The sequence below is a fragment of the Larimichthys crocea genome, chromosome VIII, assembly GCF_000972845.2.
Source record: "Larimichthys crocea isolate SSNF chromosome VIII, L_crocea_2.0, whole genome shotgun sequence".
NCBI classification, from domain to species: Eukaryota; Metazoa; Chordata; class Actinopteri; family Sciaenidae; genus Larimichthys; species Larimichthys crocea.
The window spans coordinates 18,893,995-18,907,182 of NC_040018.1; the positions used below are offsets into that span (position 1 = coordinate 18,893,995).

At 40.3% G+C, this 13,188-nt stretch overlaps 1 protein-coding gene across 3 annotated transcripts in view; it reads left to right on the forward strand.

Moving 5' to 3' along the window:
* Nucleotides 1-13,188, forward strand: part of mdga1 (MAM domain containing glycosylphosphatidylinositol anchor 1) — a 162,887-nt gene that overhangs the window by 112,440 nt on the left and 37,259 nt on the right. For all 3 annotated transcript variants that reach the window (XM_027281803.1, XM_027281804.1, XM_027281805.1), the window contains 5 exons: nucleotides 1,307-1,576; nucleotides 3,473-3,802; nucleotides 5,003-5,302; nucleotides 11,023-11,289; nucleotides 11,459-11,607. In XM_027281803.1, coding sequence (XP_027137604.1) covers nucleotides 1,307-1,576; nucleotides 3,473-3,802; nucleotides 5,003-5,302; nucleotides 11,023-11,289; nucleotides 11,459-11,607 — 1,316 coding nt within the window. The remainder of the gene's footprint in view (nucleotides 1-1,306; nucleotides 1,577-3,472; nucleotides 3,803-5,002; nucleotides 5,303-11,022; nucleotides 11,290-11,458; nucleotides 11,608-13,188) is intronic.

Here is a 13,188-nt window from a genome sequence, read left to right on the forward strand (position 1 = left end):
CTTATCTGTACTCACTACAAATCAGTGGATTTCCTTTAGTGTGAGAAAAGCTGTTTTAAATCTCCAAATGTCAAAATATTTTAGTACACACTATGTGAGCCCATGTAGTTATCAGTGTGTGTCGGTGTGTGTGTGTACATGCTGGTATCACTGTCTCCGTGGATGTTTTCTTTACTCCCTCTCTCCAAACCTCCTCTTAGATGATTAATATCCCCCTTTTTTGTTGTTTTTAGCCCCCCTTTCTCCTCATCAGTTTCAGTCTTGTCTTTTACTCTCTCCTTCATTATCAGTTGTTCAGTACCGTGTGTGTGTGTGTCAGTGTGTGTGTGTGTGTGTGCGCGCACACTTCTTGTTCCCACTACTCTGCCCTTTTCCCGTATTTTTAAAACTGCATGGGTCCAATCAATCTCTGTCTGGCAACAGGATTTGTTTCCCCCTCTGCAGTTAGATTTTGGGTCATCCTGTGCTTTTTCCTTTAGGTCAGTCATAAGAAAATGACGCAGTAGCTTAGGTGAGATATGGGTAACATGAGAGCAAGGGGACAGCAGCATGCATTAACTAAGGTTACTGATTAGTGTGTACTGAGAAAACGCTGGAAATTCAAACATCCTCACATGAATGCACAATGGCTTACAGACGCTGTGAGAAACAAACATACTCATACTACAATTATCCTCACACTACATCATATCTGCAGTCAGAAGAACACTATAAACAGGGTGCTGTGTCCTGATTTGGTTGGAGGTCAGGTGTCTTGGGATTTACATAGTGAAATGGTGATCCTCAGCTGTAACCCCCTCCTTTGAAATATCCATAAGTGGTTCAGAGAATTTGGGAGTTCATTGCTGCTCAAGATGTAGTTATTACCAATACATGTCTGGTCCTTGCATACCACAGTACTTTTCAGATTTTTACTTAAACTGGTTGAGGTGAGGAAAGAGTTGGATACCATGCATGTACAGTAAGTTGCTGACAAATCGAAAACACATTATTTAGATGACATGATGTCAAACCACTAACTCATAAACAATTGATTGTGAGGACTTAAAATTCAGTGAGTTGGTAGGAAAAGTGTTTCCTTAGCTAGGTTATATTGCATACATCGTTAAATACAACTCATAAAAGCATACACACACATTAACACATACTTCCATTCTCACTTTTAAATAACGTCATCATTTAAATGCAAACAGTTTGACAGTTGAAAAGAAAAACAGCATAGCTGTGCTCAGTGTACCCACAGAGAAAGTGATTTGCACTGTTAATCCTTATCTTCTCTCTTCCTCCCATGTCTCACACCATCCAGCTCCCCCAATGATCCGGCTATCAGTAAACGACACGGTGGTTGTGGACCCTGGTCAGGATGTGCTCTTTACCTGCGAGGTGACTGCAGGTTTCCCTCTCCCCACTGTGACGTGGTCGCGCTACCCTGGCCCCCTTCCCCTCAGTGCCCAAGTCAGAGGGCCAACGCTGATTTTGCGGGCTGTCACACCGGCCGACGCAGGCTTCTACAACTGTACGGCTGTCAACAATGTGGGCAACCCTGCTCGCAAGAACGTCAATCTTGTTGTCAGGAGTAAGTGTCTGTGTGTTTGATTTCAGATGACAGAGGGGACAGACAGTGGGGGTATTTTGAGGTTGATGGTAGGTGTGTGTAATATGTTTGCCTGTCTGGTTGATTGGGTGCAAAATGCTTGGTCCATCCATATCTATATATAGTAATAGATATATTAGTATTCTTGACATATTTGATTAAACATGCTTTCTTTTTCATTTCAAAAGCGCCATCTGTTTAGTCACTGGTAGCTTTAGTGTGCAAATATATTCATCTGTGCATGTACTGTTCAGTATGTGCCTCTGTGGTGTGCATCACGTAAGCGGTTGATCCATCATTACAGAGAGCTGATGTGAGTCTTGTCAGAATAGGCGGGTTAAGTATTGCTCTTTTTCTAATTCCCCTGCCATTAAAACAGAAGCCTTCCATTCTCCCTCCCCTCCCGGCTATTTTTAGCCCCTTTAATCATCTTTATTCCCTCCAATTAGTTAGACTGGAGTGGAAGCAATTAGCAACAGTCTCTTCTGTTAGTTAACACTGTAGAGAACGTATGCTGGATGGGTTTCTCCTGTTAGCTTAATGGGCCTGAACGCACCGTCACACCAGCACAGGTGGCAAGATGGTGAATGAGGCACACATGCACACACACGCATGTTCGATGAGCGCTTAGAGAGAGCAGTCTCCAAGCAGGTAGTTAGTTGCACATGTACATGAACGCACAGACTTCCACAGGCTCCCCACACGTACACACAACATTGTTTTCACACTAATCAGGTAAAGTTGCAGGATCATGTTAACCATATGGTCACCGCTTCACATCACATGGCTCCACCCAAGCATCTTGTTAACAAGCTCGGAAGGAGACTAAACTCAAGCTCCTCTCCTCCTCGCCGCCTGTCTTTCTCTCCCCTTAGTGGGGAAACAGAAAGCTGTTTTGCATGCAACATGGAAATCTGTTGGGGAAACGCAAGCTTTGAAACCGAAAATTAAATGTGACAGTGTGAGAGTTACTCTTTGTCCTTGATTTTGTCCCCCCCTCCTCTTTATCCCTCTGTTATTTTATTCTCTATCTTGCTCCTCTTGTCTCTCCCTCCTTGACAATTTGCTCCTGTCTCTCTCTCTCTCTCTCTCTCTCTCTCTCTCTTTCTTTTTTCTTCAATTTCCTTTTTCCTTTAGTTTCTTTTTGTCATTTTGCCCCCTCCTTATGTCTCACACACTTTGTAGCAAACTTGTCTACTGTTCTATACGGTATTAGCCAACTTCGCCATCCACTTTATTTTAATTTTTATTTCATTTATTTTCAGCAAATTGTAAGAAACTTAACTGGAATCCATACATAAATACGTGCTCCCAAGGTTGAATTTCAAAATAGAAGGAGCGCCACTCCTACGGTATTATATATACAGTACATATACAAAATTCTCGCCAAGTCTCACTGGTGAAAAGATGCTTCTCTATCCGTTAAAAGTTTGTTTTACCCTCTTTGTGAACTTGTTCGTTCACACATTTTGCATGTATTTGTGCCATTTGTTATAGAACCTGCAAAACCTGCTCAATTTGTGAGTGAGTGGGTGAATTACAAGCTAACTCCATGAGGTGGTTACCACCAATATCATTCAGAGTGAGAGTGGATTATGCATAGCATTGTTTTGTAAATTATTTATATGTATGTATGCATTATACATACACACACTCATGTTTTGTAAATTTTATGTGTATAGAAACATTTTCTTAATTTATTTATTAATTCTTCAAGGCACGTCATCGTTTCTATGTGAGAATTTTAGATATTTTGTTGGTGACATCCCTCCCCCTTTCATTTTTTTCAAGTCTTCACCACAGCCTACCTCTTACACTGCACTAACTTTTTAACCCTTTCTTCTTTCTTGCTCTTCACGCCGCTACCACCACACACAGCGATGAGAAACTTGACCTTCCAGATTACTCCAGACTCTAACAAGGACAGCGAGACCATCCAAATGGGTCGAGACCTCAAGCTGTCATGCCACGTTGATGCCACCCCACAGGACAAGGTCAACTACACCTGGTACAAAAACGGTGCCCCTGTCTTCAACTCGGATAGCCTGATCCTGCTACGCAGTGACCCAGACATGGCACCCGGCACCAGCAGCTTGGAGATTGTGGACCTGAAGTTCAGAGACTTGGCTACTTACAGCTGTATGGCGAACTTCCCAGGTAGCAGAGTGATAGAGCTCCGTGTGGATGTCAACATTTCTCAGAACAGCGGTGAGGTTCTTCTTTTTATTTCACATCTCTGTCAGACTAAGACACATTTCCATGACTTCCTAAGTGACTGTCAGTTATCGTGAAATAGTTAACTCACACAAAATGAAAAAAAAAAATCTGTCGATGGACTGACACATTTTCCTGTATTACAGTATGTAACTGCTAATTATTAACATTGTAGGTCATGCTGTTTGTTTGAGAAGCTATTTCTTTTACAAGTTAAGTATATTCTGAACACAGAGACGGTGTCAATTTGTTTTTGTAAACAACTGTACTCTGTTAAAAAAAATCCTGTTTGTTTCAGCCTTTATTAATTAACTGTTCTGTCTTTCATCCTGGTGGTGTCATTCACATATGTTCATCTCTTTCCTCTCTCCTTACCCTCTTTCTTCTTACAGTATCGCACTCTCTGTACATTATATGCATATTGTATACAATATACAGACTGAGACAAGGCTAACTAATCTTCTCCATTTTGTGTCAGCACACACACACGTCATCAGCATCAACTGAATATGCTCTTTTTGTTCCCACATCCACTTAATGCAGTATCCTCTGTGTTTATCTATCAGTATGCACCTCACCCCCTGAGCACTTAGTACTGAGCAGTAATCATGTAATGGTCCAATGTCGTATTCAAACTGTGTGATTGGCCAATAGAATTAGCCTTGTAAATGTCACTTTCTTCCATGCCTTTTTATTCTCCACCTGCTTCTGTTTCTCTCGTTACATCTTCTGTATTTTTTAAAGTCTTTTCCACCTCCTGACTTGTTACATAACACCATACCAACATTTCTTTCCATTCAACTGCTGTTACATAACACCATACCAACATTTCTTTCCATTCAACTGCACTTTTCTTTTGCATTTAATTGTTAATATTATTACGTTTTTTCCTTTGGCTAACATAAAAAATATATATATATTTAGAGTAGATTAGAGTAGACAGTAGTTTTAATGCTAATATATATGCAATAAAAGATCTATCTATATTTTTAGGACATATTTACAAGCAATATCAGATTTTTGGCTTTTTTGTGAAGCTACTATTGTTCTTAATTGCAACAGTTTGTATCTATTAAAAACATCATATGTCTCTAATGCATTATTTATGTTTGTGTATGTACAAGTGAGAAAAAAACAAACTAAAACCTGCCATCTATTCCTCTCCCTCTTTCTCTGTCCTTGCCTCCCTTCCAGTCTCTCCTCCAGTGCTGGGGGTTCCACCAGGCGGTCAGGTGGTCAGTGTGCGAGAGGGAGGTAATGTTGATCTGGTGTGTTTGGTGGTGGATGGCAAACCACGTCCACCTATACTGTGGTCACGGACAGAAAAGGACCTACTGATGCCGGGAGGGAAGACCATGATTGAGACGCCTGATGGCCGTTTGAGGCTAAAGAACGTCAGTCGGGACATGATGGGACTGTACCGGTGCCAGACTGCTCCATACAACGGGTTAAACATCAAACGTAGAGAGACACAGGTGCAGCTCAAGGTGCAGTGTAAGTGTCTATCATATTATGCTCCAACTCAACCGACAGTAACATACAACACTATTATTTGGATCAAGGCCTGGTTATTTGTTGAAAGGACTTGTGCCATCTCTTGCAATGCAGTTTGGTGTAAAGAAGATTGGTTATGACTGCTTTCAAAAAATATTATTGCTGCATCTTCTCTACTACTAACATCAGACAGAAAAATACAAAACTCTAAAAATCTAATGATCTGTATTACTTTATTATATATAAAAGTTGCACTTGTTGTGTTGCAAACACAACAAGTGCAGGTTCGCCCGTCAATAAACCGGAGTCACGTGAGGTCCCGTAGATTTTATTTTATTTTTTTCATTTTTCACATAACTCAATTAATTACATGTAGGTATATGGGTCTATGTTAATTCTAGGAATGAAATACAATTTATTTGGAAGCAGTTTGTGTTGTCTGTCCTGCCGCCTGGGATCAGTCTATCCCCCGCCCCCTCCACCTTGTGCCTTCCGACACACACAAAACCTGTATGACTCTCAGCAGTAAGTTGACGTGACACTGAGGGCACCCACTCCACTAACTTGACGTGGAAATGAGCGGTATAGAAAACTGGCCCTCACATAGATTGCACCCTGGGTGGTTGCCCACATTGCCCATAGCAAAAAACGGCCCTGAATACAGTAACATGGTATTACCATTTGAGAGAAAATGTTGGTAGGTATCATGTTCAATGGAAGTGGAAAAGGTACCTACTGTAATAATTCCTGTGTGTATACCTCTATAGGCTATATTTTCTTTGTTGCTATGGTAATATGGTAAGATCTGTTAAAACACTGTACTTTTCTTTTTCCCCACCCTCAACAATGGCATAATATTCACAATTTTCTCAAAACTATGTACCCTAAAGACAGATAAAGAAATGTATGGTAACGTAAAGGGAGTACAAAAGAAGAGGAAAGTAAATGAGCACACCTGTACAGCTTAAAGGATGTTTTCTCTAAACCTACCCCTTCCTCTTTGTGAGTACTCCAGTGGGATCTATCATTATAAACTCCCGGAGGATGGGCTTTGCCAAAGTAACACATGATTTCAATAACTTCTCCCCTCCCATGAGGTTAGCTACTTTTACTTACTTCTGCAATGCTTGAAGTGTGCCGGCACTGGCACTCACAGTACCAAGCAACAGCACTTCTGACTGCATACTGCTGAAACTAAGCACGGGGAAAGAGCAAAAATCAGTTTTTTTTCTGGAGACTAAATATACTTTAGGCACCCTCATCAAACCATCACTTGTCGCCCAAAGCTGCATGGACATGCTGGTTTTGAGCACTTACCAACTTTACATGACTTTTTCTTGTATTTTATAACACAATTCCAATTGCTTTAGCTTTTAAGAGAACAGTGTATGTATGGTTAACAGGGAGTTACAAACATAATACTGGTACATCTGGTGGGCAAAATAACACTTTATAACATAAAACCTTTTAGAAGTTGTCCTCAGCAGCAGTAATGTGCTGTGAATATCCTGATGTGAGTGATAGTGTTGTTATTAAGTAGCATGTAACCAATGGATACAGTCAAGCATAACCTACAGAAAACTATCTGCACAGAGGGTAGTTGGTTGAGTCAGAGCTTCTCTCTGTGACATCACAAACATATGGACACTTAAATCACAGTATTTAACACTTCTGAACTGAGGAACTGAAGGATGTCTACCCTGCCTGTTGGTTTTGCATCCCGCGTCTCATAACTTTGTTTGAAACTGCATTTGATGATCATCAATATAATTTTAAACCGACTGATATGTAAAAACTTAACATTCGGTAGGGTACAAATTTAATAGATGAGTCACTAATGTACTGTATTGGTTTGAAGCTTGCACAGCAGTATATCCTTACACTGGTGTTGGTGTCAGTAAATTTATGCTAACATGAATTTACTATTCAATTCAACCCTTTCAGCACACTCCCAGTGTGCCCTGTGTGCAAGGTCATGTTAAAAGGCTACTATTAATCAAAGTGATGAAATGTACCAGATATTAGAAAAACCATGAGGATACGACAAAACAAGAACAGTGCATCTGTAACACATAAAAGCACAAAAATTAAAAAAGAGAGAATACATGGGTCTGTATATACGAAGCAATTTAGGGTACAGTAGAAATGTGTCCTTCTTGAACCTGAATCCTCAAATTGACTTATATTGTGGCCCTATATTTTTAATCATAGGACTTAAGTAAGGTCATTCTATCTGAATAAAGAGATTTTATACCCCAGTCCCATATTTCTTCCCATATTAGTTTCCAATCGATCAAAATTGCAAGAGAGGAACCAGTTTATATTTGAGCAATTAAAAGTACATCCTAAATCAGCCACTATACGACCATTTTTCCACTCTGATGTACTTGATAAAAACACCCCCAAATCATTGCCCTCTCCCCTCCTCTCCTCTCCTCCTCTTCTCTTCTCTTCTCTTCTCTTCTCTTCTCTTCTCTTCTCTTCTCTTCTCTTCTCTTCTCTCCTCTCCTCTCCTCTCCTCTCCTCTCCTCCCTTCAAGAAGGATTTACAGGGCTTGCTAATGCAGGCGGGGCGGAAGGGCAAAACTCTGTGAGCTCTACTGTCCACACTGGCCAAGTCTGATTAATGGACCAGGTGGCCACCCCACTCTGGACAGAGAAAGAAACAGAGAGATGACACAGATACATGAGCAGGACCACGAGGGAGAGAGAGAAAGAGAGAGAAACGGGGTTAAGGGAGAACTTGAAACAGGGAAGCAGGGTTAGGGATGTTAATGAAAGGGAGGAGGGCAGGGTGAGTTGTTGAGGAAAACATTTGAATGATTGGGAGGTTAGAAAGATGGAAAAGAGAAGAAAAGAGAAACAGGCTGGCAGAGGAGATATTGTTTAGCTACAGCCAAAAAAAGTGCGAACAAACAGATCTGTCCCTTCTTCTTTATGTTCCACTCCGATTTTACTTCATTTGTTTATTTTGGTTTTGGTTTGTTTTGCCTCATTCCTTTTAGCACTGTTGATCAATGTGAGGGAAGGATGCCATCATTTTTATAGCATATTTAATTAAGTGGATATGCAAATTCTTACCACTCTTGCCTTTACCGCTTCCTCTATTCGCCTTGTATCCTTTCTTTATTTGCCCACTTTCCCACCGAGAGAGGTGGCTGTTCTTCCTCATTGCCATTCTCATCATCATCAATCAGCTAACTGCTGGCCATGAGAGAGGACCTCTCTCTGTCTTGTCATTCCCTTTCTGCATCCTGCATTCTCTCATTCTCTCCCCACCTCCCATACTCAATCATCGACTTCTCTCACTTTCACACCACACTTTCTCTGTCATTTGTCTTCTTCATTGTCTTCTCCTTTAAGAGCGGTTTCTCTCCTTCTCTGTTTCACCCTTCCACCACACCGTACTCTCCACTCACCTCCCTCCTCTCTCAGTCTCATGTAAATTGATTTTCTCTCTGTGTAATGTAAATGTTTGGCTTGGTCAGTGTTGCATTCCCGGATGGAATCCATTTAACATTCGATAAGACAGATAGCGATGGTGTGTTTACATGGATTATGGTCTTCTGACTATGAAGTATTGCATTATGGTGCCGTGAGTCCTGAATGAGTGGCAAAGAAATGCAAAAACAAAGCATCAGAGAATTTGAAAAGTTGGGTTAGAACGGAGGAACTGTAACCTACTGTTGAGAAACTTACATAATTGTGAAATGAATACTCAAGACCAGGTATGGAACTGTGACAACTTGTCTACCAAATTCTACTGGGGATAGGATGATTTATAAACTGCTCACAAACCAGCTCTTCTCCTTTTTCCCTTCCTCCTCCCTTCTTCTATCACCATGGCTCCACAGTTTGCCTGCTTTAGCTTTACCCTTGCCACCTGTTTCCAAAGTCAGATAGCCATCAGTATGCATATATGTGTCTATGAGCAGGACTGGGGTATGTGACCATACACTAATCAGTTCATAGGATTACAGTATGACCTTTGACCACTCACCCATCCCTCAGCTCCATCACATGGTGCTGCTGTGGCACCATGTGATAGTTAATATGTTGATTTCAAGAGGTCAAAACACACCCAGTAGCAAAGTAGAAGCTGTTTATATGTTGCATCCATATTCTGGGAGAGTAGACTAAAAACAACAGGCAACACATAGCTGAGAAGTTAAATGTTATGGTGGTTTCCAGTCTTTTTGGCATGCAGGTGCTTACTCATGTTCCTCTGACTGGAGCGCAAGCACAGAATGGTAAACTGCGGATTTGGTTTGGTTGTGTATTCCCGAGCTTATAGTAGAAAATAAGGAGTAAAAGCTTAATTCACAGAAAAAAGAAATGTATTTTCTTTAGAGTTGTTAACTTTAACGTATGTACAAATGTCAAAAGCCATACAGTGTTGTGGTTGTCTGACAAGCTGATAATGGGATGATACAAATAAGCAATTAAACAACCTAACACTAATGTGAAACAACAACAACCGAGGATTCAAGAAACAACAAGATACTGTACAACACAAAACTAAGAATAACAATAATTAAATAATTAACAAAAAAATAAGTAATAACCGTGAAACATTATGGTGAAAAGTCAAGAGGGTTTTAAGGTTGTATTTAAAGACATCAACACTGTAATGTGTGTTAGATTGACAGGATTCCATAGACACTTCCCCTATCAGCTGTTTATCAAAATAATGTGTCACACACATCACTTTGATGATGGAAGTTTCGTGTCCAGTGTCTTTCATTACTCCTGAGATGGTAAAATTTGCCTCAAGATTTGCACATTGTATCAAGCACAACACAAGCATCTCTTTGTTTCAGACCCTGTTTTTATGTTATCTTTCCGCCTATCTCTGGCTCTCCTCTGTAGTGTAGCTCACCCATAGCCCTGTCTGTCTAAATTACAGGCATATCATAGATTAGACTATAATTACACATCTGAGTCTGATAAACTTGATTCATTCGGGACTCTAGTCATACTGCCTCACCTCCGGGGGCCTTAACACCAGATCTCATCACCGTTAGTACGACAGTACCACCATTAGCATCTTGTCTATTATCTACATGATTAGCCAGAGGTGAACTAGCTGGTTGGTGATTTGTGGCAGAGTCATTTGGCTGTGTTGTGTCTCGGGCTGACCCCAGGGCAATAGCAGTTACTCAGTCATTAACCGCAGAGCCACACATTGCTGCTGACAGGTTAATTATGGCTGGTTAGGATAGGTTAGCAGCAGGGATGGTATTATGCCTCATAGAAATGCCTGATCCCCCATGGCAATAACAGTTGCTCTGTGTCAGACGTTTTCTGATGCTGTGAGTAAATTTACACTGTGGAGAGCAAAAAAAGAGAAGAGACTAGGCAGAGAAAATGAGACATGGATGACGGTGATGTATGTACACTACCACAGTCCATTTTGCATTGTCCAGAGCAAAGCTTAAACTTCCCTTTCTCCTACACTCTATCTCCATCTTCTCCTTTATGATGAAAATGGGTTTTAAAATGGAAAACAATTAGGGATAATGGGTTTTACATGGATCACTTCATCACTGCACTTCATCACAGTTAATATGTTGTACATTTTGTGTATGAGAACATGTGAGAAAATGTGTTGTAATTCTGGTATTGAAGTATTGAAGTGAAGGTGACATGAACAATGTATAAAAACTTGAATCAACAAATGTTTTAAATGGCCTAAAACTCACAATGCTTTTGTGTCCACAGATCCTCCCATACTGGATCCAGTCTTCCAAGATGTGCGTTCTAGGAATTATCAGATGGTGACCTTGCGATGCACAGTCCTGCGGTCAAACCCACCAGGCCTAACAGACATCCGCTGGTTCCGTAATGGCGATTTCATTCGTATGCCCATGCCAGACCTGAAGGAGACGCCGGAGCTGAAGTTTAAACTGGAACCCATCAACAACGGCTCTTATGAGTGCCGAGTCAGCAATAGTGCAGGAACATCAACGTGCACATATAACGTCTCTGGTTAGTGAACAGATATGGGACAATGCTTTCTTAGCCATTTGTGGAAATAGTTCTACATCTTTCTATCTACTATTCATACCATCCATCCATCTTATATTCGTATTCAGCATGAGGCAGTTGCCCTCTTTATTATCAATGTTAGTGACATTTAATTCTCTTTCTCCCTCAGCACAACCCTACAATGCTGAGTTCTACTTCGACACACCCAACCCAGTCCGAATCCTAAAAGGAAACAACTATTCCTATAATCTGCAGTGGACACAGAAAGATCCTGAGGCCACAGACCGTATCATAGGCTACTGGGTTAATATCAGAAAGGTAAAGCACTCTTACACAAAGTATTCATTCCACACGTGCACACAACTCGTGAAAGCACATGTACTTATGTACGGCTCAAAGCCAATAAACACAGGCACATGTTGTATTGCACACATGTACGTACACACACTTTCATGTACAGGCTCTGTGATATTCATCTGGAGAACAGGCAGGGACATAGTTTTGCAAATGGGAACTCACTGACATGGTTTATCAAATACTCATAAGACTGACGTTGATCAGTCTGGCTCAAACCAAGACAAACTTTGCTCACCTGCATTTGTTTGCAAGTTTTGTATTACCTTGACTGAACAGGTTCATAACGTGTATCGACAAGAACACACATACGCACAAGTCTGTATGTAGTAATGTGCATGCAAAGTAAACATGGGCTTTATGAGCTTGCGTAGTGTCAGGCGGGTGTAGTCAATCAATAGAGACCTGCGCTGAATTGTGCTACAACTACTCTCAACAACCTCTCCTCTCCTCTCCTCCTGGAATATAACCCCGTTTTTTGCAGTTCATTCTGATGTAATTCTTACCCAGATTTCATGTTCTCATGCATGGAGAAGTTGTTGTTTCCAAGAACACACTGTTTACTGCTGTAAAGAATGTTCTCCTGCAGTGTGCTCATTTCACAATCCTTCCAGGAAAACAAAGTGAATAGAAAAGAGAGCAAACATAAATGAAGCTTTTATTATGCAGCAACATAAGAAAATGAAGTGAATTTTGTTTACTTTCTTTATATTTTATTATGTCAATACGTGAATTTTGTTTACTTTCTTTATATTTTATTATGTCAATACGTCAACACTGAAAATAAATACAGGTAGATTATCGGATTTCTTTATTTTTTTTTAATGTAAATCAACCCTAGAGACCTTTATTCCTCAGTTTTCTCCCCCTTTCATCTCTTCCTGTTACACCTTTTTTAATTAATGGCCATCACATCCCCTTTAATAGATCACATCACTTTATCAAACACAAGCTTCATTTTCTACTTCCCACTGTCAGAGATGTGAAGATGAGTGGGCAGCTTTAAAAAGATCCATTAGAGGGCTGAGTCTGTGTTAACAGGACTAAGGTTAAAACTGTCATTTCAAACTTTCCACATACAATTACTCCACAGAAATATTTTACTAATGAGTGCCAGACAGACAATAATGTGTTTACTTCTGATGTTAAAACCACAACTTATGTTTCATGTTTTATCTTGTCCTCAAATGATTGACTTTAACATTGACGTGACTTAATTTTCACAGCCCTGTGAGGGGTGTTAAATTGCAGTCTTGCAGTCTCAAACTTGATTGTTAATTAACTCAAATAACCTCTTAAACCTTAAAACTCATGCTATCCATTATAGATTTTAAGCCACTAAACCAAATAGACGTGGTCTGGGAGAATACGAATATGAATTTCCTATATGCCAAGTAACATGCACACATAGCTATTTCCTCACAAATGTGTCTAAAAACTTACTAATGCTACTAGCAAGGGCATAGGTTTGCTCTCAACACAATCACTGATTTAACAGTGCAATACCCTAAATAACAACAACTTAAGACTGTGTGTCCATATAGC